Source organism: Ornithodoros turicata, chromosome 6 (genome assembly GCF_037126465.1).
Source record: "Ornithodoros turicata isolate Travis chromosome 6, ASM3712646v1, whole genome shotgun sequence".
Classification (NCBI taxonomy): Eukaryota; Metazoa; Arthropoda; class Arachnida; order Ixodida; family Argasidae; genus Ornithodoros; species Ornithodoros turicata.
The window spans coordinates 41,775,210-41,799,123 of NC_088206.1; the positions used below are offsets into that span (position 1 = coordinate 41,775,210).

General features: G+C 44.1%; 2 protein-coding genes across 2 annotated transcripts in view; one reads left to right on the forward strand and one right to left on the reverse strand.

Annotated features, from left to right (window-relative positions):
* The window catches only part of LOC135397915 (uncharacterized), a 420,422-nt gene that overhangs the window by 130,679 nt on the left and 265,829 nt on the right, over positions 1-23,914 (reverse strand). The gene's annotated exons all lie outside the window — the stretch shown is intronic.
* On the forward strand, positions 19,458-20,356 carry LOC135397445 (uncharacterized). Its single transcript, XM_064629053.1, has one exon. The coding sequence runs from the start codon at positions 19,458-19,460 to the stop codon at positions 20,325-20,327; it is 870 nt and encodes a 289-aa protein (XP_064485123.1). The 3' UTR covers positions 20,328-20,356.

Genomic DNA, 23,914 nt, shown 5'->3' on the forward strand with positions numbered 1-23,914 from the left:
GCATGTCCCCCACTCCTTCCTGCTGTCCTCTCTCTCCATCTGTCCACATCTGTACGCCTCTCATCGCCACAATTGCTTCGCAGCGCTAACACAGAATTTAAAAAAAAGGAACACTGCTTATAAACTCACAATCTTGTTGCAAGGCTAACCCACTGGTTGTGGAATGTATATGGATGCCTCTATGTAGTCCTGTCGTGTGCTTCTAATCACCAAAAGTAATTCTCCCTCCTCCACTGACACCAAAAACTTGTTAAATAGGACATATCAAGTCACACAGACTGTTTATTTTGCAACGCTGGTCACCATTGTATATTACTATCACAAGGTGGATAAAGTTATTCCCATCCACAAGAGAGAGAAACAGGTTTCTAAATCAAGAAATTAAGATCTTTCATAACCATTGTACGCAGTATTATAGGCAGAAAAATCGTCTTGTGTCTATCCTTTCATGTTCCCTAGTCTCGGGGGTATTACATTATGCATAAAAAATATCTTTTTTTTTATGGGTGGAGGGCTATGGTGACCTTACATGGGGTAGGAAGTGTTAACCTCTCCCAAATGCGCTACCAAAGGTACAATTTTGGGGTGTATTGAACCCGTCTAATCTGACTATGCCTATTGTTGTACGTCGGTGAAACATACAAATGTCGGACATGCGCAGTGGAGTCAAAATGTATCCTGCTTTCGGATATGCCCCGGAGTTGGAGAATGGAGTATAAAATAATTGAGAAAAACTGTAACTGAAAAACAGTTCCGGAGAAACTGTTCAGAAAAGCAATTGGGAACCAGAACAGTCAGGAAACAGAAAAGGAGATTTTGTGCATTGTTGTGCGCTATGCGTATCGTTAACATTAATCAGAGCAGTCGCATACGCTGTCAAACTATCAGTGGTTTAAGTTACTGTCACTTTGATATGTCCACAGAAATGCCCACTTCAAAAAGCGCAAACGTATAAATACTCCGATATTTTATATTGCACGAACTCCACAATTTGTTTCCCATTATGATTTTTTTCTTCTTTTTTCACGGTAACAACTAATCAAGAGTGAAATGGCAATGTCGAACTGCATGCGAAAAGTGAGAATCCAGGAGGTTTTATTTCCGATAGAAATGTGTTCAACTGTTAAATTGTGAGTGACTGAACTATCCACATAAGGGAAAAGTTAGCCGGAGCTCTTTGGCTGTACGTATAGCAAATGTTTGTATGTGCTCAAACGTCACCATGCCAGTACTGGACATCTGTTTCGGCCTTATTGGGCCATCGTCAGCACTACGCAGGCAGGCAACGTTTGAGCGGATGGCGTCAGATGCGGATGACGCCATCAGCTCAAACGTTGCCTGCCTACGTACTGCTGATGATGAGCCACTAAGGCCAAAACAGCTGTCCAGTGCTGGAATGACGACGTTTGAGCACTTACAAGCATGAACTGTCCATAGTTCGCATGAGCAAAAACAAATTCAGACGGTTTTGTTTTTAAAAGGAACAGAAAGTTCATGTCGAATGATATCGTTATCTTCCCTGATTTGTTGAAAACGAGAGGCGTACGCCTTTTCTGTGACACTTAGGCTATCCATAATTGTCACAGAAAAGGCGTACGCCTCCCGTTTTCAACAAATCAGGGCAGATAACGATATCATTTGAGATGATTGTTGGCTACGAGCGTGCTATGCGGGGAAGTTCATTTTTAAGAGTGTACTTCAAATCCCGTGACCCGGTGGCCTCACTGCCATGAGACCCATGTGTAAATGCATTATTCCACATATTCTGTATTTTCACTTCTCATCTTGCTCTATAAAGATTAGTGTGTCCGCGTACCCAGGATCACCAGCATGTTTGTGGGAAGTGTTTTTTTTTTTTTGTTGTTGTTGTTGTGCCACCCCTACTTTGGAGGTCTGGTCATGCTACTGACTTCTTGAGATCCTATTCCTGAAGAAAGTCTTATTTGATCCATAAATGTAAATGTTCAGTGTTTCCGTAGATAGTGGAACCTACAATGGCTTTTGTGTGCACTACTCAAATAAGTAGATACTTAAATAAACAATGACTAGGTACTAATTTGCATACTACCCTACTACACTATACTATACTACACCAGATACTATTATAAAATAAAAGACTGAGTTGTACTAAATTCTCATTCTGGGAAAATATTTGAAACAGACATACTCTCAAAAGGATCTTGGTGCTTGGTGGTGGTATGGTTAACATAAGTGAACCTGGAGAGTACTTACGTTAGAATCAGTGATTTATTCATTGCAACCACCCAGAGACTTGGGAGAACCCCCGCCAAAAAAAATGAAGATCGTGAGATTACATAATATTTCATCATATAGCATAATAGTACATGTTTTGATGTCGCACGTCCTCCACCCCCCCCCCCCCCTTGCAGAGCCTGATGCACCCCCGAGGGACAAAATTCAGGGTACACCACAGGCTAAATACTAAATGCTGACATATAAAAGTATTCTGCACCTCTAGTTATAGATGCAGGTCTGACTACAGACAGCAAAATTAATGCAAAAGGAATATTCAGAGCAAGGAAGTACGTATATTTATTGCGCACGAAGAGAACCCTGCATACACAATACATATTGTCCATGAAATGTTGGCTCCACACTACTTATTAATAGTACATATGTAAAAGTTAGAAACCAACTAAGGCCTGGTTTCACCAACTTTGGTTAACTTTGATTGAGGGTTGCTAATGCTTGAAGTTAACACTCAATTCCTTTTTGCAAACGTTAGTTGGTGACTTGGTGAATGTTTCAGTGACAATAATTCCCTTTCGTGAAGCAGAGTTAAGCGTTAAATTCAAGTTAAGGGACTGTTGATCTCGGCTCAAGTGTTAACCGGCGTTGGTGAAACTGGGCCTAAGACGGTAAAGAGCAGGTTACTGTTTCTGGAAGACACCGAAATACTCCATGAAAATATATACTAAAAGAAATCAAACACAAAAGCTCTTCAGGAGAGATATTACTCCAGCTGTGACTAGATGCCCATAAAATGATTATATAATAAGACTATATATGGTTCAGATAATGCTTATAAATGCATAAATATGTATATAGTTGAGGGTACGTGTTTGATCACAAAGTATATGCAATAAGAATTGGAAAGGGCAACAGTGCTCCTATGTGAAGAATATGTAATAGTAATAATAAGGGTATTACGTGACAATGATGCCAGCTGTCACATGTACCCACTATGTCCCATTCCTGTTGAAGGCAGCATCCATAGTGTCAAATACTCCCCTATTGACTGAATGAAATTTGGCAGTCATTGAAAAAGCCAGAGAGCGGTGGGATTGGATATAGCCCAGGGGCCGGGGGTAGACATGTTTAATAAATTCATCGCGCAGCGCCTTTAAGTTGAAATCCCACCACTGTTTAATAAATTCAGCGCACCGGCAGGCAACACAGTATACAACATAAGACTTGAAGTTTCGGGTCCCATACGGATTCCATAATGAGAAGTGAACCGTCCTGTCTGCTACTGCTCATTTATGTACTAGGGGAGTGTAACGGTCTGGGAGAGGGTGCTTGTTGACATTTTCTTTCGTTTGCTTTACGTATGATGCTTCTGTACACCCCACATGCAAGAATGGATGGATTATAAAGGTCTGCCACGTGTCCCACCTTGCAATCGTCTAGTTCACTCCTGTTTAGGGCAGTCTTCTCAATATCTTTCTTGTGCTCTTTCATCTGAGTCTTCGTTTTTCTGAAAACGATGAACTAAGAACGAAGAAAAAACAGACTCAAATGAAAGAGCACAAGAAAGATATCGAGAAGTCTGCCCTAAACACGACTGAACTAAGTGAACATGCGTGAAAGGGAGGACACGTGGTAGACCTTGGTAATCCATTCATTCTTACACGGGAAACCAAGTGGGGTGTACGGAAGCACCTCGAATCCTGGTACATAAAGAAAACAAAAGATAATATCAACAAGCACCCTCTCCCAGACCGCAACAACCCACTAGTACATAAATGAGCAGTACGCGGACAAGACGATTCACTTCTGATGATGGAACCCGTATGGGACCCGAAACTACAAGTCTTATGTTGTATACTGTATTGTCTGCCGGCGCTCTGAATTTATTAAACAGCAGTGTGATTTGAACTGAAAGGTGCATGCCCATGTCATTTGCATTTCAGCCCCAGAACCGTTCAAATTGGGAGTAGATTTACACGTAAGATGAGTCAGCCTATTTGTGTGGCGACACTCAGAACTGTTGCTTTCTGCTCCTCTTTATTGTCATCAATTTCCCTTCATTTATTCTTCCTGTAGGACCACTGTCTCCTCTTCTAATTCATAATGCATATTCTTAATGTATGTTCTCCTTCGAATACCACAAAATTTCTGGACACGTTTCAGGAAGCTCATCAGTTGTATATTGCCATCTGTGTACCGCGTTTCTAGATTGGCAATGGCCCTGTCTTTCACCTCCCACTTTCGGAGCCTTCGTCTCATTTGTGCACAGCTCAACGCTTGCTGCATTGTTGTCCTCTGCATGGATTCCTCCCTCCTTATGGCATCCAAGCAGCTGTAAATGTTGGGGTGGGCCCTGCCAATGATGTTCTTTATTCTGTATTGAATTAAAAGTAATAGCAGTATTGACATATAATGCTCTTCATTATAAAAACGGCAAGCTTAATCACATGCCTAAAACATAATAACCAGTGCAAAAAATTTGCTCACAACTCATATATTTTCCCACATGTGGGGGTGCTGTATTGACCAAGGTCTATTGGGCAATCTCAGAAATTTCAGAGAGGTGCATAATGTAAAAACCCCGAGACTAGGGAACACGAAGGGACAGACACAACACGAAGTCTCAATATTTGGTATATATATATATAATATTTGACAGCTGTTTCGGCCTTATTGGGCCTACATCAGCAATGCGTAGGTGGGCGACGTTTGAGCGAGTGGCGTCGGAAGGTCACGTGACCTTCCGACGCCACTCGCTCAAACGTCGCCCACCTACGCATTGCTGATGAAGGCCCAATAAGGCCGAAACAGCTGTCCAATGCTGGTGTGGCGACGTTTGGGACTTATAAACGTATGTTCAACGTGCAGCCAAAGAGCCTATGCTATTTTTCTTCACTATATAATATTTGATATATAATTGAGACTTCGGCTTATGGTGCAGGGCAATCTCCGGTTAATTGTGATGGGCATGCGGGTTATTTATAGTACAATGCCATCTTGATGTGCATTGTCATGGGTGTCACGGCCTCTTCAGGCACCCTGTGCCTTTAGCCATGCCTCCCAAGGCAATTTGTCTTAAATATAAAGATATAATACTGTGATAAATAAATAAATAAATGATGCACACAAGCAAAAAAATATGTATATTGTTGCACAAAAAAAAATAGTTGCAAAAATATAGTTGCAAGAAACAGTTTTGTCGTTGTTAATATTTTGGAGCATTTTAAAAATTATAATTTAGATCATATAGCAATGATTTATGCTTTAATGGAATACGTGAGAATGCCACATAATCATCTTCCCAAATTTTAGTTAAACTGTGAGGCCCATACTGCCTCTCGTTTTATAGCACCACCCTGTATATAAATGAACAACAAGACAAAAAGTGAAGAATGGATTTGAGTGAAACATACCTCATAAGAAATAAACCAAATTGTGGAAGGTCGATGGCAAGCGACAATTGAGACAAATAAAGATATTGGCATCTACAGAGTAAATAGAGACCAATATGCACCCAGAGCAGCGCCTGCATAAGAAAATAGATATGGCCAAGGAAACTCCCGTCTTCATGTATTTCCTATGCGCTATATCGATGGATTTAGGCAAAAGTTTGTGTGGTCATCTCTGTTTTGTTACACAGTGGTTCGTAACCACAATTTTTTCGTAGGTTTCTCTGGCATAAATTCTTTACTCTAAGGCAGACAAAGTCTGTGCATCAAGGAGGTATCACGTCTTGCACGGTACACCACCACCACCACACCAGTACACCACACTGTGCTGTACCACACCACCGGCAGACCTGCACCTTCAAAAACTACTCAATAAATTACTGTATCTTAAATACCATTTTCGCAAAATTGATAACCTACATAAGAGCCGCAGCCAGGCAAGTTTATGCCCAGGGCAGAGTAAATCTGAGCCCCCCCCCCCCCCACCATCACCATCAACCACCCACTGCTGTCACAACCCCTGTAAACAAAGAAGTGAAAACGCTTCTTTGCACTGCCAAGATCGTAAATTCAGATTTTCTTCGTTCCCGCTTTATCTTGTCCAACCAACCTGACAGGGCCTGCTGTTCGCGGCCCTCTCTCGCGAGGGCGCCTGGGGCGGCTGCCCCTCTCACACCCCCATCGCTACAGTGCTGGCTTACACATACTTTCACATCAGATTATGATACGTGTTCTAGCTCGCCTCTGTTGTCTGTAACAGCATTGTCAGAAATGCATTAAAAAACAACTGTGGTCTTCAAAAGTTGTTGCTTTGGGAACCAGTAAGCGAGCTTTACAAAGAAGTAATTATACAAAAAACTGGCTACATGTGACATAGGAATAATTTAACAAATTATAATATGAACACAGGTATAGTTCTGCTGCAGTATCAAGCCTGTGTTCATTGCTTGTCGAGGCATGGAACAAGAGGCCACTTCTGTTGTCTCCTCGGTATAATTATTTGGGTGCATGTTGGTCTTTATTTATTCTGTAGATGCCAATATTTTTCTTTTTCTCAATTGTCGCTTGCCATCGACCTTCCACAATTTAGTTGATTTCTTTTGAGGTAATGTGTTCCACTCAAATTCGTTCTTTACTTTTTGTCTTGTTGTTTATTTACATACAGGGTGGTCAGGGTGGTGCTATAAAAGGCCAGTCACACTTCCGTGCGGAACACTGTACCTACTTGGCAGACAGACTCCTGCTGCCACGCAGTGAATAATATATGCAGAGAAACCTACAAAAAAATCGTGGTTAGCAGCGACTGTGTAACAAAATACATATGGCCACGCAAACTTCCATCTTCATGTATTTCCTATGCACTATATCGATGGATGGGAGCAAAAGTTTGTGTGGTCATCTCTGTTGGTAACCACAATTTAGGTTTCTCTGGCATAAATTCTTTACTCTAAGGCAGACAAAGTCTGTACATCAAGGAGGTATCACGTCTTGCACGAAAATGTGCACTGGCCTTTTAGAGCACCCGCCCTGTAGATATTGTCAGAGTACATAGTTAATTTTTTTCACCCACACTGTTTAGCTACGTATGAAATATCCCAGAAAATGTGCTTTGTATCCTGTTTTTGGGACTGCAGATGAGTTTTCTGAACCGTCCGACTTTAGATCACACACCTCGGACCGCGAAAGGCGAAAGTAGACCAGTGTTGTGAAGATCGTAGTGAGGGGGCACGCCTGTCTTTGTCGCACAAAGTTCCTCAGGTAGTTCATTGATATATAAATATTTAGGCAGAAAAATGGGCGATGTCAAATTGCCGGTGATAGACCAAAGTGTAATATGAAACGGTAGGAGCCCCTACCGTTTAATATCACTCTTTGATCTCTAAATATTACTTTATACATATATTATAATTATTATTTTTAGCGATCTACATTATATATTGGTATAGGCAATTAGTCTTTTTCTTTCTTTTTTTGTAGAATATTAAATATTAATGCAAAAGGGGATGCTGCGGGAGGTGCATGCTCTAATAGGTTTTCCAGGTTTAGGTTTAGGGTTGCCTATTCCCTTTTCCCAGGTTCAGCTTCGGCTATAGGTGGCGCAAGCTACCGCCCGTTCGAAAAAGAAAAAAGGGAAAAGCCGTGGGCCGTGGGGTGCAGCGCCTGTGGGTGAAGCAGGGTGAAGTGAAGCTCTAGGTGAAGCGAGATAGCGAGATGAGGCGACCACCGCATGTACCAAAGCCACTGTCGTTTTGGCAATCGCCATTTGTCGTTTTCAAATCCTACCTCTACAGAACTTTATCAGTTTATTTATTCGCGTCGCCGAAGACAAAACGAAGATGTCGGTGCAGTGACTACCACAGCTATCTCCGCATTGGGTGCCCTCACCTCAATAATTTCGGGTGGCACAGATCGAGTCTATTTTGCCTTCTCCGGACAGAGTGTAGGTCGTCTAGTTGTCACAGTTCGTACGCATGTCGGTCACTTCGTTGTTCATGAAGTGACTTGCGTGCTCAACGTAAGGAGGTAAGGAAGTGGGTAAGGAAGTTCATGAGTGGCATTGTGTTGTCTGTATACTGCCCTTCCACATAAGTCTGGGGCTGTAAATGGGAAATGAAGGACGAGGCTGCCTTGTCTTTTATTTCCCGTTTTCACAGCCCCTGCTTCCTGTGGGCACTGGCCAATGCCTGTCACATGGATATTCCCTGAATGGACTAGCTCTTCCCCCCTCGGGCCAGAAGGTTTAGAGCCTAACTTTTTACGGTCCCACCCCCGATTATGCCCAATACTTCCTTGGTGTACATTTTCAATACCCAGGTTTCACCCGATACCTCCCAGAAAACAGGTACTGTTTGCTAGGACTGACGAAAAAAAATGTTTCCTTAAAGCTAGTACATCTTCAATGGTGCAGCATGCCATAAAATGCACAGCAATGAAACATGTTCATTCCTCTCCAGGGCCTATTATGTCCCTGTGTAACTATATTACATTAATATGTTGTACTAGTTTATAACTGAGATGCTCGACGACTTTCCTGATGTGAGAATGTTTGTTTAACATGACTGTTTCATATCAAGATCACAAAACTAGAGAGTATGTTCAATGCTTATCGTTATATGTGAAAATACAATAATCAAGCACTAATCATCTCATTTTTTGTTTTTTTTATCCTAAAAATTTTAAAATTAGAATGGCAGGACAAGTGGTGTGAAACTTCAGAAATTCACTATCTAAACCAATGATAACCGAAAAGAAGTCGAAGGTAAAGAAATCTGTAATAACCTCTAATGTAACGATATACCTATATAATATATCTATAATGTAATGCAACATAATATAGAATATGATACATATGTATAAATATCATAAGAAGCCAGTACAATATATTAATTTAATACATGGATTAATGCGTTATGACAACACGGATAATGACATTATGTAAATCCTTACACGGATAGTGATGTGAATCTCATGTTTCTCCTTTGTGTTTCATGTCACTGTCCTTGCACGTGTACGAACTGCCTCCATACATTTTGTTCCAAGTTGTTCGTCCTTGGACCGCGATTCCCATGCTGGTTCCATGAGTGAATTCTGTATAATCCACCCAGCCACGTGGCTTCAAAGTACTCAACAAAGTTTTCAATGAAGTCCACCTGTGGCAGATTGATTTTCAGCAGGTGCCACGCCTCTCTGATGTGCTCCCCGTCGTTCTCCAGTGGCAGGAAGGCAAGGCTGACACATTTGCGGATGAAACCACGGAAGTCCCTGTCTTCTCTGTAGGTGCTTGCAAGTCCCATTTCTTGAACTTTCCGCCAAATGCACTGGCTAAAGTGGAAGTGGCAGTCGCGGTGTGCTGACGCGATGAAGACAGTTTCTAGCGCACGCATCAGACCATGCTCGAAGTCACATCGGACATACGTTAGAGAGGAGAAGTTGTACCCTCTTTCACCGGCCATGCTGACAAAGCGTGCAAACGCTGCGCGGTAGGTCTCATAGGATCTTCCCTTTAAGAAAAAGTATGCCACATTTATGTGCACACGCGACACCTGAATGCTCAGTGTCACTATTTGGCTGAACAGTGCAGGGTATGTAAAGAATGTTCCATCTGCAAACACTTCATGTGCTCTTGATAGCAGCTTCATATGTTTCTTTGTTGAAAAGCACATGACTGTTTCTCCATTTAGTCTTTCCTTAAACAGGAATAATCTTTCTCCTCTAACTGTTTTTTCATAGTGATCGGAGAGAACAATCTCATCTGCACTTCTTGGAAGTGGAGGTTGATTCAGTTTCCTCTGACGGTACATCATACCTCTCACTGTCTGAAAAGATGGCAGCGCCCCTCTGGCTTCATCATCCACCTGCAGTGGCAAATGAAGCCATCATGTTATTATACCAGTACAAACTTCTTGCTCGATATTATATTAAGAAAGTGCAAACTAATGACTAGCAAAGAAAATATAATATATATATAGAAATATATGTTCCATGAAATTAAGAGACTCTGAAGCTGAATGAGGGTTAGAAATGAGGCCATTATGATATTTCGTTCAGAAAACTTAAAATTAATAAATTATTACTATTTAATTATTTTATTAAAAATGTGTTGGTAACCTTCTCCTGTTCATTCTCTGCATGAATTATACTAAAACTTCTCCCTCATGTGGATTCAGAGTTCCTTCATTACCTGTAGCATATTTTTCTCTCCCCTTTTTCTTCTCGCCTCCACCCATAATGCATTTTAAATGTTAACATAAATGTATGTATATACTATGTGAAAAATACTAGTAGAAAAACTAATTATTAAAATAATTAGATTAGAAAGCAATGATATTAATCAGGATAACAATTGTATAGTGATAAAAACATTATTTTAATATTATGACTCATTAAAATTAGTTGAAAATATGAGTATTACATGTGCTTGTTTATATGCCTAATAATGGTGAAAGCCTTGGCTTTAGTGCGAGATTATGATAATGCTGATTACATAATGTAACACAATAAATACGAGTGATATAAATATAATTGATATGATGCATATCTTTAAAATTTTCATTTCATACATAAATACATAATTATTATAAATATGTTGTATGTTATGTATATGCTATTAATTGACGTTATGTTTTGTTACAGCATCTTAGACCATTTGCTTTGTGCACCCTCATTACTCAATGACCTTCATGTTTGTTTTATCATAAACCCTTGCTTAGTCATTCTACTACTATTATTATTACTAGGCACATTTCCTTTCCTAACCTTACTCTAATAAGAAGAGTTTTTTGCTGCAGTTTTGATTACTTGTAGATGTCCACAATCAGTTCACTTGTCATTACCGCATTGTCTTTATTACTGTAAATTCTACAACTATTGTCTCCCCTCGCAGTTGATAGTCATAGTTACTGTGCAGACCATCACCAGTAGAGGATTGTTTTGCAGTGAGCTGGAGATTTCTCCCAGCTGTGCTCCCCACCATACCTATTGCTGGAGTTCTGTTGCCCAACAGCGTGACTAATGACTTACTAGACGTAATGAAAGGTCTACAGCACCAAAAACTGCTTACCCCTTGTTCCTCTAGTGCAACCATTTCTTGAGCGTAAAGCCTATGGGCAGGGACATGGGGCTCATCACGTGCCCTCTGGCGAAGTGCTTCCCTCAGGGTATCCTCCATTAGAGGTGTGCTGTTAGGAAAATGGTTGTGTTCACCTGAAATGTGAGTTTTTAATAGGGAGGCTTAAGAACACAGTTCGTTGAGTGCAAAATTCAGCACATGGACCAACACCACAGAAACCTGGAGTGACATTTACATTTATGTTAGGGTTTCTTTTTTTCCTGGAAAGCTCACTACATGGCGAGCAAGCGTAAACAGTTATGTGTGGCCTACATGTAAAATTGTCACATAAGGATTGGAGCATTAAGTCAAGATTTATATTGGGTGTTACTTGGCTGCTTCACAAATTTAAAATGTCAAAACTAAAAGAGTGCTACGGGAGACACTACTCCTGACCTCCCCCACCTTTTTTTTTTTTTTTGTTACATAAAGCCAATGTTGCATAGGGTTGTAGCCTTGTAGAATCATTATTTGGGTTATGCGTGTGCTTTTTCTTTAGGTTTCCATTTTTTTTTTCGAGTTGCATCAAAATTCCTCCATTAAAATTACCTGCTCGGTGTCAAGCGAATGACCGGTTGAATGGAAGTACGACCATGTGCTTTCCAGAGAGGACATACCTGTCACAGTGATGCTCTCCTGTGTACCAGTTGTGCGCGCTGTGGCCTGGCAGCCACCATCCTTGTACTGGAAACAACGCCAAGTTGTGTAGGTGTTGTTGTCACGCTGTTTAATATACTTGTACCCTTCGCTGTGCAATGCAAGCCCGCCTTTTTGCGTCCGCACAAAGGAAGCTATCGTTAGAAGAAGCGAGTGGGGGAGAGTGTGCGCGCGCTTTGCTCGCGCGTATGCAGGGCATAGGAGAGGCGTGGGCGGTCAGATTGCAAAAATAAAAGTATGTTAATGCATCTCTCGATATCATTCAATTCCTCCGTTTGTGCTTGAGAACATATGGTAGTAGTGCTTGTGTCTAACAGTCTTGGTTCCGTAGTTATGAGAGAGTTTTTTTTATTTACATTTCCGTGTAAGCTTGGAGGCAAATGTGGCTATGAGCAGTGGGCACGCGAAGAAATCTCGAAATTTCGGTGGGAGGGGGGTTGCGAAGACCAGGGGGCTATAGGAAAATCCCTGGCCACAACGACGCGTGTCACACTGAAATTAATCCACTTTTCTTCTGAAATGGGTGGCCGGTCGATAAATTTGTGGGGTGTTCCTGACGCAGTCATCGACATGCATACGGGGTGTTTCACTTAAGAGTGACCCCTAATGATTAAAAAAATATGTACTTGAGATAAAAATTAGAAACCTTCGGCATCATACCTGTGAACTTTTTCGCCACTCAAACATGCGATTTCCACCAATGTACCTCATTTGTCTAATTAGCTTAATTGAACTCAAAAAATTCCCAAGAAAATGTAACGTTTTTGCGCTCATTAGAAAGCCCATGGCCACAACACCTGATTTCAGTCACAATTACAGGATCTTTCACGATCTTTCCACAAAAGTTTGACACCCGAAAACACATAAAAACTGCCCAAAAAACCGTGTCCAACCAAATCGAATTTTTGTGAAAGATCGTTAAAGATCCTGTAATTGTGACTGAAATGGGATGTTGTGGCCATGGGCTTTCTAATTAGCGCACAAAAAGTTGCCTTCCCTTGGGAATATTTTGAGTTCAATTAAGCTAATTAGGCAAATTAATGAGGTACACTAATGGAAACCAGCTGTTTGCGCAGCAGACACCTTCGCAAGTATGACGCAGAAGGTTTCTAATTTTTATCTCAAGTACATTTCCTTTTAGTAATTAGGGGTCACTCTTAAGTGAAACACCCCGTATATTTATAGTATATATGATATACAGGATGTTCATTTTTATTCGTCACAGAATTTTTATTAAAAAACTAGCAGAGCAGAATAGATGCCGTTTTTGCAGTTAAGTTCTACTGCCAGGTAGACATCACCTCGAAGAAGGTATGCAAGTACAAGATGACCTAATTACCTAAAACTAATTAACTAATTAGGGGATTTCGTGCAAAAGCGGGGGATCAGAATGAGAGACCATCCTTGTTAACAGACATTCCACATTTAAAAAATCCTGAAACCTGCGTTAAGATATCCATCCCAGAATTTTGATATGGAAATAAACTGAAACCGCGGTGACCTGGAACGCTGGGAGTACAGCCAACACCACCCAGATACAGAAAGCCTGCTCATTGCCTCCTCACCTTCCTTCGCTAGGTAGACACAAACAGTCAGAATTCCTCTGCTAATGCGATTCACCGTTCTGTTAATTTAAGGACTCGCAAATGAGTGCAGCTCACCCAGAACCCGCAGACCTAAGTGTTTAGACGAAAAGTGCAAGACGCTTTCCAGAAAATCAGTTTGGAGAAAGACTGAGACCATTTTGCATTTTTTTTTGCATTATTTTTGCATTATTATTTTTTGCATTATTTTGCATCATTTTGCATTTTGCTGAGACCATTTTTATTTCCATTTCCAAGTTTTGCCATTTAGTACACGGGGACATTCAATCACAACTCGCAGACGACGGTGGTTCGTCTTCATAGACACGACCGCTGGAGGCACATCCGTGATTGGCTGTCGCCTCTGAAAACACGGTCCTGATTTGATTGATTCAGAGTAGGCGCCGACCTGGGGGACAAATAAATCGCTTTCCCGCCCAGATAAGCCTCTGTCCGCGAAGGTGATGCGCTTCTCAGGGGTGCTTTTTCGGTTTCGGCTCATTTGCACATCGAAATTCGGGGATGGATATTTTAACGCACGTGCATGTTTCTGGATTTCTTAAGCCTGGAATGTCTTTCAAAAAGGATGGCTTCTCATTCTGGTTCCGAAATCCCTTTTAAAACTTTGGCCGAGATACCCTAATTAAAGAGTTCATTAACTAGTTTTAGGTAATTAGTCATCTTGTAGTTGCATACTTTCTTCGAGGGTATACCACCTGGCCGTGGAACTCATCCGCAAAAACGGCATCTATTTCGCATTGCTAGTTTTTTAAATTAAAATTTCGTAACGAATTAAAATAAACACCCTTTATTATTATATTAACCACCACATGATATTACCAATGGTTCAAGTGATTCATCAGTTGAACTGAAGTACGCGACTGGGCAATGTGAGGGTTTGTCTTTCCATGTTTAATTGATCTTATTCACTACAATATTACGAATGATGCCCAGTTAGTACGTATAACTGAGCCTCCGGGTTTTCGGTATTTGCCCAAGAGAACGGAAAATTCACGGCTGTAAACTTTCTCGTATTTGGGATCTATCAGAAAAACTCGGCTTTTATCACAGGATTTCATCCAGAAGGTGACTCTCCTGTGACTATCCAACAGGGGTTCATCAAAACACCAAAAACAAATTTCATCAAAAAGTAAAGTCAGAAGATTGGGGACTTCGGGTTCGACGCTTCAAATTTCCAAATATTACGCCGACGGTAAAAGGCCCCTATACAATTTAATTTATAATGCTCCGTGAAAATTTCATCTTCTTCCAAGTTCGCTCTCTTCGGAGCAAAACCCGAAACGAAGCATATGCTCCTCAAAATGTCGTCACATTTCCCTCCGTAGTCGGTCCAGGACGCGATACTAATTCCACCTGTGAAAGCTCGGTTCCCCCAGAGCCGAATTTGTGGCACTAATTTTAGTTGTTGGATCAGCGCACAATTCTCTCAGTACCACAAAGCACGTTCTGCCACGTGCATAAACATTTGACTTCATTGTTAGCCAAATTACAAAAAGAAAAAAAAAGAAGCGGATGATTAAATATATTGCTTCAATTTTGTCTTTCCACTAATACTGGACCTTGGGTATTTTCGGAGAATAGGAACACGAAGTACTGTGACCAGGAAGAGCCGTCAGATACGTTTTGCCTTTGCTCCTGTCTCTTTTTGTAATGTCACACGGAATGTACACGGAATCCATTACAACTTAAGTTTATTCCCTGGTAATGCAATGGAGTAAAAACTCCCATTTTTTACTACGGTAAGGATTATTGATTTAGTGTTGTGGTGGCGTGGCGACGGAACACGTGAAACGCATCTTGCTTTCTGCAGAACGAAATATATTTTCACGCATGTTTTTTTTTTCAACAGATCTCTCAACAGGCCTTAAATCTGTTGTGCGTTGAGGTTAGACATTATGACTTTCGAAAAAAAGAAAAAAGTTCACAGGGATCAAACGCGAAGCTGAAAAGAAAAAGATCGCAGTTCCATATGTACCTTATAGATTGGAGGAAACAACCCTAGAAATGATAATGTAATATCAGCACCCCAAATAAATCACAATACTGAAGATAGGTGATGTTGAACGCGCCATGACCTGTAGTGATGAATACTAGATAGCGACACGCTTGAAACTAAGCTGAGAACGGACTCAGTATTATTAACAATCATGCTCCCTGTTCTTTCTTTCTTTTTATGTCGCGCAGGGTATTTCGAGGGTGGAAGAAACGAAACAGTGACAACAAAAGCATTTTTTGTTACTTCAAACGGAAGTGAAATCCTTAAAAAATACGTGTGGTATGGATTTTTGCTTGAGAAAGGTTCATTACACGTAAACACTTCAAAATGAACATTGGTGCAGAACATAATCCCGTTCGTATTCCTTCCTTCCTTCTTTCTTTTTTCCTTTTCCTTATCAGCTGCCGGGATGATGCGTCTCCGAAGGTAAATGAAATGCGAACCGAAGCAAACCTAACCTAACATAACCTAACCTATAATGCTGCATTCCCAAGAAATGATTTTAACGCGCGACAGTGTCTCAGAATGTCACTCTTCTCGCTCATGCTCGACTATTCGAAAACTAGCGAGCCACCCAGCGCCAGCGTGAAATTACCATATCGCTCATGTCATATGCTCATTTCCTCATATCGGCTTCTATATTTTCGCTCTCGCGCTTTCAAGATGGCGGAATGAAAATGAAAGCGTATGCGGGAATCCATGGTAGTGTGATACAGCTAGTAATTGCGGTAGCTTTGACTGCATTATATCAAGTACAAAAATTAAGGCTATAATGCACGCGTAAGTCAAACAGAGTTCTGCAGCATATTTCAAATAAACTTGTGTGTAAATCAATTCATTCCGGAATCCGCTAGGGTACCCAATGTCGCAGCAAATAATCACAGGACTAGCCGATGGCCCCATCCATGACCCGATCATTCAATTTGATCGTTGCCTGAGTGTCTTTCTTCGTTTTCTTCTGCCTTCCTATATTAACTCTATGCTTGCGTGCAGAACCGTCGAACTTAGCCATAGTGTATACATGTGTGGTGTTAAGTAGTCTGCGTTCTGCAATGACAGCTTGCGCGCTTAGTAGGTGCACTCAAGAGCTACAATTCTTCTAACCTGCTTGGCTGCTGCTAGCTCTGTTGGACAACTGTATTGTGAAGTTGTGGATCTTAAAACCACTTCAACAAAGTTATTGAGGTGGTGTGGTTATCTGCATGTTTTAACTCCTGCAAATAGATGCAATTGCAAAGTATGCTTCGCGTGGCACGCCGCCTATATAATGCGATCGTAAACTTCAATTATGTTCACGAAATATTTGAGAGCGAGGTGTAATTCTTTCAGATTAATAAATAATAATTATTTCTGACAGGAATTAATGATATTCATGATGGGCCACTGATTCTGAACTTGCACCGAATGCTTCTAGGGATGTGCTTGTAGCAGTTGCGTGTGCTAACATGTGTGCTAGCGAGGGGGTATCTAGTAGTGGCGAGGACAGTTGCAGGTCGAAGTCGGGTAGGTAGAATATAGTCTGGAAATATTGCCGTTGATGAATGTTATTTATTTGAACAGGCAGCAGCCTTAGTTTGTGCATAACTCGGTGCGGTGTACAACATACTGTACGAGACTCAGTGCACAAGTTTCAAGACAGAAATCTTTGGCCAATGCCGATATGCTGAGTGACTGCATACCATTTCATTAAGGACAGATACCTTGAAGATAATATGCTACAGTCCATGGCATTCGTCACGGCAACCTTCATAACAATAAGCTTTTAGCTGCGTTTACAATTTCTTTGTTTTGATTTTCCAAATCTCTCATTACATGTGCCAGTCATTTAAATCATATCTGATTTGTGTGTTTCTTCGTCTGAGACAGCAAAACATAACTCTGTTTATAATCTAGACTTCTGTCTTCCTAAAGGGGATATGAGCTTCACAAAAGTGTGTCAGTGTGTGTATGACCTTGGCCATCGATGGTAGTCTTGTGATGACAAAGAAAGGTACACTTGTAAATTTGAGCTGCAGGTCATCAATAAAGCAGTAACGCAATCATTTCGACGTGTTAGCAGATTCCGACGAAAAGAACTGGTGTGGTATGCTGAAGCCCATTTCTCATTGGTGACCATCAGATATTGGAAAATGCGTATAACACCCCTAAGACGGTGGTGAAACTTCGTTGGCCAGGTGAAATTGATATTGGTCACGTCGCACGTCCTCTTGAAGCTATATCGATCAAACATGAGTATCTCAAAGGTGCTGAAATGTAAGCTGATAATTGAAAATTGGTTACTCGGTACAGTTATTGGTTATTTCTCTAGCATTTTTGTGGTTTCGCATGTCGTAATTGTAAAATATAGACATGTTTTGAAAGGTGTTGTTGCAGAGCTATTGTTCGTTTATATTTAGACGAGTCCACAAACATTTTTCTGTTTTTAATTTTGTCCTTTTTTTTACAACGAATTTGACAAAATGGTGACAAGGGGGCGTGACAAACGAAGGTAGGCATAGCATGGACATGGTATGATCCAGTTTGGCAAGCTGAGGGAGCTGCACTCCTCGTGGGCAGCCAGGGCGAGATTGGAGTATCTAGTCCATCATATTCATAGGCACACGAGCGAAAGCCACGCCACGTCTACTGTAAGCAGACTTGACCCCTTATGTTTGCCTGCTATTGCAAGTCTTGTGGTAATACTGAAAACTAAATCTAGAGGGTGATGCTTCAACAGTTCTAGGACTAAGAAATTTGCACGTTAGACTATATGCCTTTGATGCTCCAAATCCATCTCGCATAGTGCCAGTACGCTGCCTGCGAGCCCTTCTGATAAGGGTCGTGAAATGGGTGGCAATGACAAGAGCCTCGTGACGTCAGTAGGATGGATCAGTTTTGCATGTCGTGCAGCAAAAGGTGAGAAAAATAGTCCCAAGTTTCATGAAAGAAGGAAGTTGCTGTGATTTTTTGTGTATACTCTTTCTGTGTTCCAGTCTCAGAACTTCTCAACTCTCATTTATCATATAGTTCTTGCGGATGTGACTCATTTATTCACTTTTGTGCTTGCACTTCTAGAGCTACAGATAAAAAAAGATACATAAATTTGCCTATAGTGCCTATAATGCAATTTTTAGTGCGCAAATGGGGATTCTTAGTGCATTTTACAGGCGCGTAAATCAAGAACTTCTTGTTTTTTGCTTCAAAATCAGGCACTGGTAATCACAAGTCTGTTTGGGTCAAAACAGCATTTCATAATAATCACCGTATCATTTGCAGCTGTTAACTTTAGCTGAAATACGATTTTCAGCATTTCTCTTCGTTTCTTGATAATATATCTGACAATCAGGCTATTCTGATTTCTTACTTTTTGCTGTTTGGTGATTTTAGTTACCCAGTGTCGATTGCTCATTCTACTCGTACCAGCAAATTTGGTGAACTATAAGGCTCAAGGTCTCTTATCGCCTTAGTTTCTCGATTACCATGGCCTTCTCCAGCCAAATATATTTCAGAACTGCTCCTCCAACATGCTGGATTTGGTAATTAGCATGTTTCATATGAAGGACATAACAACAACTTCTATCGCATTAGTTCAGCCTGACAAATATAATCCAGTCTTGAACGCTATTTTTCCCCTTACCACTAATCGACAATATCTAGAGGCCAGAAATAGCTATGAGTACAGGAGAGGTGACTACTTTACAGCTGTGCAGTTTTTATGCCAGTTCTGACTGGTCTCCAGTAACAAACACTGATGACATTGTAGCGGCACCGCTGCCGTCATCAGCTCATCGTCACCTGCCCAGATCATCTCGTGCCGCGACCGTTGCGCTGGCCAAACAATAAAGCAGTCCAGACGTAGCCTCTGGCCAGAACGGACCTACCTTGTTGTCTCGTCATATTGGTGACCCGAACACTTTTAGAACGCTGCCGTCTCGCGCCGGTTCCCTCAAGCCATGTCCAACGGCGATCCACAGGCCCCGGCTCAGCCCCAACCGCCATCTCTGGCAGGCGTCGCCGTCAAGCTTCCACCTTACTTCGACCGTAACCCGGCAGTCTGGTTTCTTCAAGCGGAGGCCCAGTTCAACCTTGCCGGCGTGAGCTCACAGCAAACCAGATACTATCATGTCATATCAGCCCTTACACCTGCTGCTGCAGAAGAGGTGTATGACATTCTTGCGGCCCCTTCACCCACAACCCCTTACGATCAGCTGAAGAAAGCGCTGCTCCAGCGAACCACGGCTTCTGACCGATCTCGCATCCAGCAACTTCTATCTGCTGAGGAGCTGGGGGATCGTCGTCCAACACAGCTTTTAAGGCGCATGCGTCAGCTGTTGGGTTCCCAGCCGACAGCGACCGACGACACCTTCTTCCGTGAACTATTTTTGCAGCGCTTGCCGCAGAATGTGCAGATGGTTCTAGCCACTGCCTCTGACATGTCCCTGGACAAACTTGCCACCCTGGCTGACGCTGTGTTTGAGGTCGCCAACCCCGCGGTTTCTGCAGTCATCCCCGCCACCTCTGCACAGCCGTCGCCATCACCACCGACGCAGCCGCCGCATTCCTCTGACGTTGCGGAACTTTGCCGCGAGGTCAAGAACTTAACCGCACTTATTGCCGCCTCCCATGTCTCGCCACACGTCCGCGATTCCTCTCGCCGCCGTACAAGTCGCAGTCCTCGTCGTTTCCGGCACCGTTCACCGACTCCACGCGATTCCAGCCCAGCTCATACGGTCTGCTGGTACCACCGGAAATTCGGAGCCGATGCACGGCATTGCTTCCTCCCATGTTCGTGGCAGCCGGGAAACCCTGCCGTGGACCATTGATGGCGACCGATGGCCCACACCCTTCGTCCAGTCGCCTTTTCTACATCCGGGACATCACTTCGGCACGACGTTTCCTGGTCGACACAGGTGCCGAGGTGAGCGTTATTCCCGCTACCAAAGGAGACCGACGGAGCCCTGTTATGTGCCATCTCACAGCGGTTAATGGCTCACAGATCCCTGTTTTTGCACAGCGTTCTCTAACGCTAAGCCTTGGCTTGCGCCGCACATTTCGCTGGGTGTTCCTGGTGGCCAGTGTCTCCCAACCAATCGTGGGCGCCGATTTTCTGAACCACCATCACCTCTTAGTGGACATGCGTAACCGCCACCTCATCGATTCCAGTACCAACCTTGCTGTGTCCGGAATATCGTCTTCACTTTCTTCTCCGGGAATATCATTCTTCCATGACGAGACTAATCCCTTCCATGCAATCTTGAAGGAGTTCCCGGGGCTAACTCGCCCACCCGATTGGACCAGCCCGGTAAAGCACTCGGTCGTCCACCATATTGGCACCAAGGGACCGCCGGTTTTCGTTCGCCCACGTCGTCTCGCACCGGAAAAACTGAAGATAGCCCGTGACGAATTCAGCCACATGCTGGACATGGGTATCATACGGCCTTCGTCTAGCAGTTGGGCTTCCGCTCTTCATATGGTGCCCAAGAAGACAGGCGACTGGCGCCCCTGCGGCGATTATCGTGCCCTGAATCGAGTCACAATCCCAGACCGTTACCCTATCCCGCACGTGCACGATTTTACGGCTTTCCTGCACGGAACCACCATCTACTCGAAGCTTGACTTGGTACGAGCCTACCATCAGATTCCGGTTGCCGAAGAGGACATTCCGAAGACAGCCATTACTACACCTTTTGGCTTGTTCGAGTTTCTTCGTATGCCCTTTGGCCTCCGCAACGCCGCCCAGTCGTTTCAACGCTTCATTGACGCCGTCACACGTGGCCTCTCATTTACATTCGCGTATATCGACGATATTCTTGTTGCGAGTTCCTCCTACGAAGAACACCTCGACCACCTCCGGCAGCTTTTCGCCCGCCTTTCCGACCACGGCATTATTATCAACGCCCTCAAGAGCGAATTCGGGGTCAGCTCTCTGGAGTTTCTGGGGCATAAGATCTCTCCAGAAGGCATAACTCCCCTCCCGAGCAAAGTCCACGCCATCTCCGACTACCCGCGTCCAACATCTGTCAACGCACTCCGACGGTTTTTAGGACTCACGAATTTCTACCGCCGATTCGTCCCTCATTGTGCAGAGATTCTCCGCCCTCTTGAAGCACTCCTTACCGCTCCTGCCAAGTCCTCCCGTCCTCTTTTCTGGCCCCCTGACGCCGAGGCGGCCTTCGGTCGCGTCAAGCAAGCTCTTGCGTCTGCCACGCTCCTATTCCATCCGCGACCCGATGCGGCTACATCTCTTATGGTGGATGCCTCCGATACAGCGGTCGGTGCAGTTCTGCAGCAAGAGACGACGAATACCTCAAGCCGTTCCCAGCCCATCGGCTTCTTCTCTCACAAATTACGTCCTCCCGAAACCCGATACAGCACCTTTGGCAGAGAGCTGTTGGCGATTTACCTAAGTGTGAGGCACTTCCGCCACTTTCTGGAGGGCCGGCAATTCGTCATCTACACAGACCACAAACCACTAGTCTACGCCTTCCAATCTGCCGGTCAACGTTACTCGACTAGGGAACAACGCCATCTTGCCTTCGTCTCTGAGTTTTCAACCGACGTCCGTCATGTCCCTGGCAAGCAGAACCCAGTAGCGGACGCTCTGAGCCGTGCCGCGATCACTGCTCTCTCGGCATCAACTACGCCCCTCTCACTCGAAACCATAGCAGACCTGCAGTCCGGCGATGACGAGCTCCTGTCCCTGCGCGACTCTAACCCCACCAGCTTGACGTTACAAGACATTACGTTTCCCGGCATCCCGTGCGCCGTTTGCTGCGACGTCTCGTCCGGCCAGCCCCGTCCCTTCCTGCCAGTTGCCGCTAGGCGTCACGTTTTTGACCAGCTCCACGGCATGGCGCATCCTGGCATACGAGCGTCCCAGAAGTTGCTGTCGTCCCGATACGTATGGCCACGAATGCGTTCCGACATTAAGCGCTGGGTACGGTCATGCATCTCCTGCCAGAAGTCCAAAATTCTGCGTCACACCCGCACTCCATCGTCGCGATTCCCGCTGCCGGACTCTCGCTTCAGCCACGTTCACCTAGATTTGGTCGGACCTCTCCCTCCCGTACAAGGCTTCCGGTATCTCTTGACGGTCGTTGACCGCTTTACCCGTTGGCCGGAGGCCACTCCCATACCCGACATTACCGCTTCAACCGTGGCCTCTGCCTTCCTCAATTCATGGGTGGCCCGCTTCGGAGTTCCGGCAACCATCACAACTGACCAGGGACGCCAGTTTGAGTCCCGCTTATTCGCCCACCTCACTCGCCTCTTTGGCTCGCATCGGACCCGAACTACCGCCTACCACCCGCAGGCCAATGGTATGGTTGAGCGGCTCCATCGTGACCTCAAGGCGGCGCTCAAGGCTGTTTCTCCCACGCCTTGGGTAGAAGCACTTCCCATCGTCCTCCTTTCTCTGCGGGCTACTGCCAGGCAAGACATCGAATGCGCACCGGCAGAGCTGGTGTATGGGACGACACTCCGCCTTCCAGGTGACCTCTTCTCATCGGCCTCTACTGCCGCGACACCCGATTTCGCATCCTACGCCGATCGCCTGCGTGCCACCATGCAAGACCTGCGTCCGACGCCACCCCGACCTCCGTCCGCTCGGCTTGCCTATCGACACCCGGACCTGGAAACCAGCTCCCATGTTTTTGTCCGCCACGACGGCTCTCGTTCGTCCCTGCAGCACCCTTACGACGGCCCATACCGAGTCATCCGCCGCTCGTCCAAACACTTCACCGTGGACGTCGCCGGCCGCCACCAGGTGGTCTCCGCGGACCGCGTCAAGCCCGCCTTCATCGAAGATGTTTCTACTGTTTCCGCCGCCCAACCTCTTCACCACTCCCGCCTGGGCCCACGCGTCCACTGGGCCTCTCCTCTCCGCACCCTTCACTTCTACAACCATTCAACCGGGGCCTGTGGTGTTTAACCACAACCGCTACGCTAGGGGGGGGGGGGACCCTGTAGCGGCACCGCTACCGTCATCAGCTCATCGTCACCTGCCCAGATCATCTCGTGCCGCGACCGTTCCGCTGGCCAAACAATAAAGCAGTCCAGACGTAGCCTCTGGCCAGAACGGACCTACCTTGTTGTCTCGTCAACATTAATATTGCCACAGCTAATCTTACCAGCTTAGTTCTTGACGGCATGGGCAAACCTATTCCAAAATGTGAAGTGAAATTGAGAAAGTACCCTTGCTGGTTTTCTCAAGATGCCTCATGCGCAGAAGGCTCTATGTGTCGCTATGGGCAGTACCTACTGGCACAGTAAATTTTCAGTTGTTCGTCGTTAAATGAAAAAGTTATATAGGCAGGATTTACACAAGTATGAAATTTCTGTAGAGGGTTCGCTTAATAGAAATCCTAAAATGTTCTGGAGATACGTTGAAAACAAAATGTTGCCTGTTGTA

Excerpts from the sequence above, each read along its gene's own strand:
- LOC135397445 (XM_064629053.1), top strand. The coding sequence starts at position 19,458 with ATGTCCAACGGCGATCCACAGGCCCCGGCTCAGCCCCAACCGCCATCT.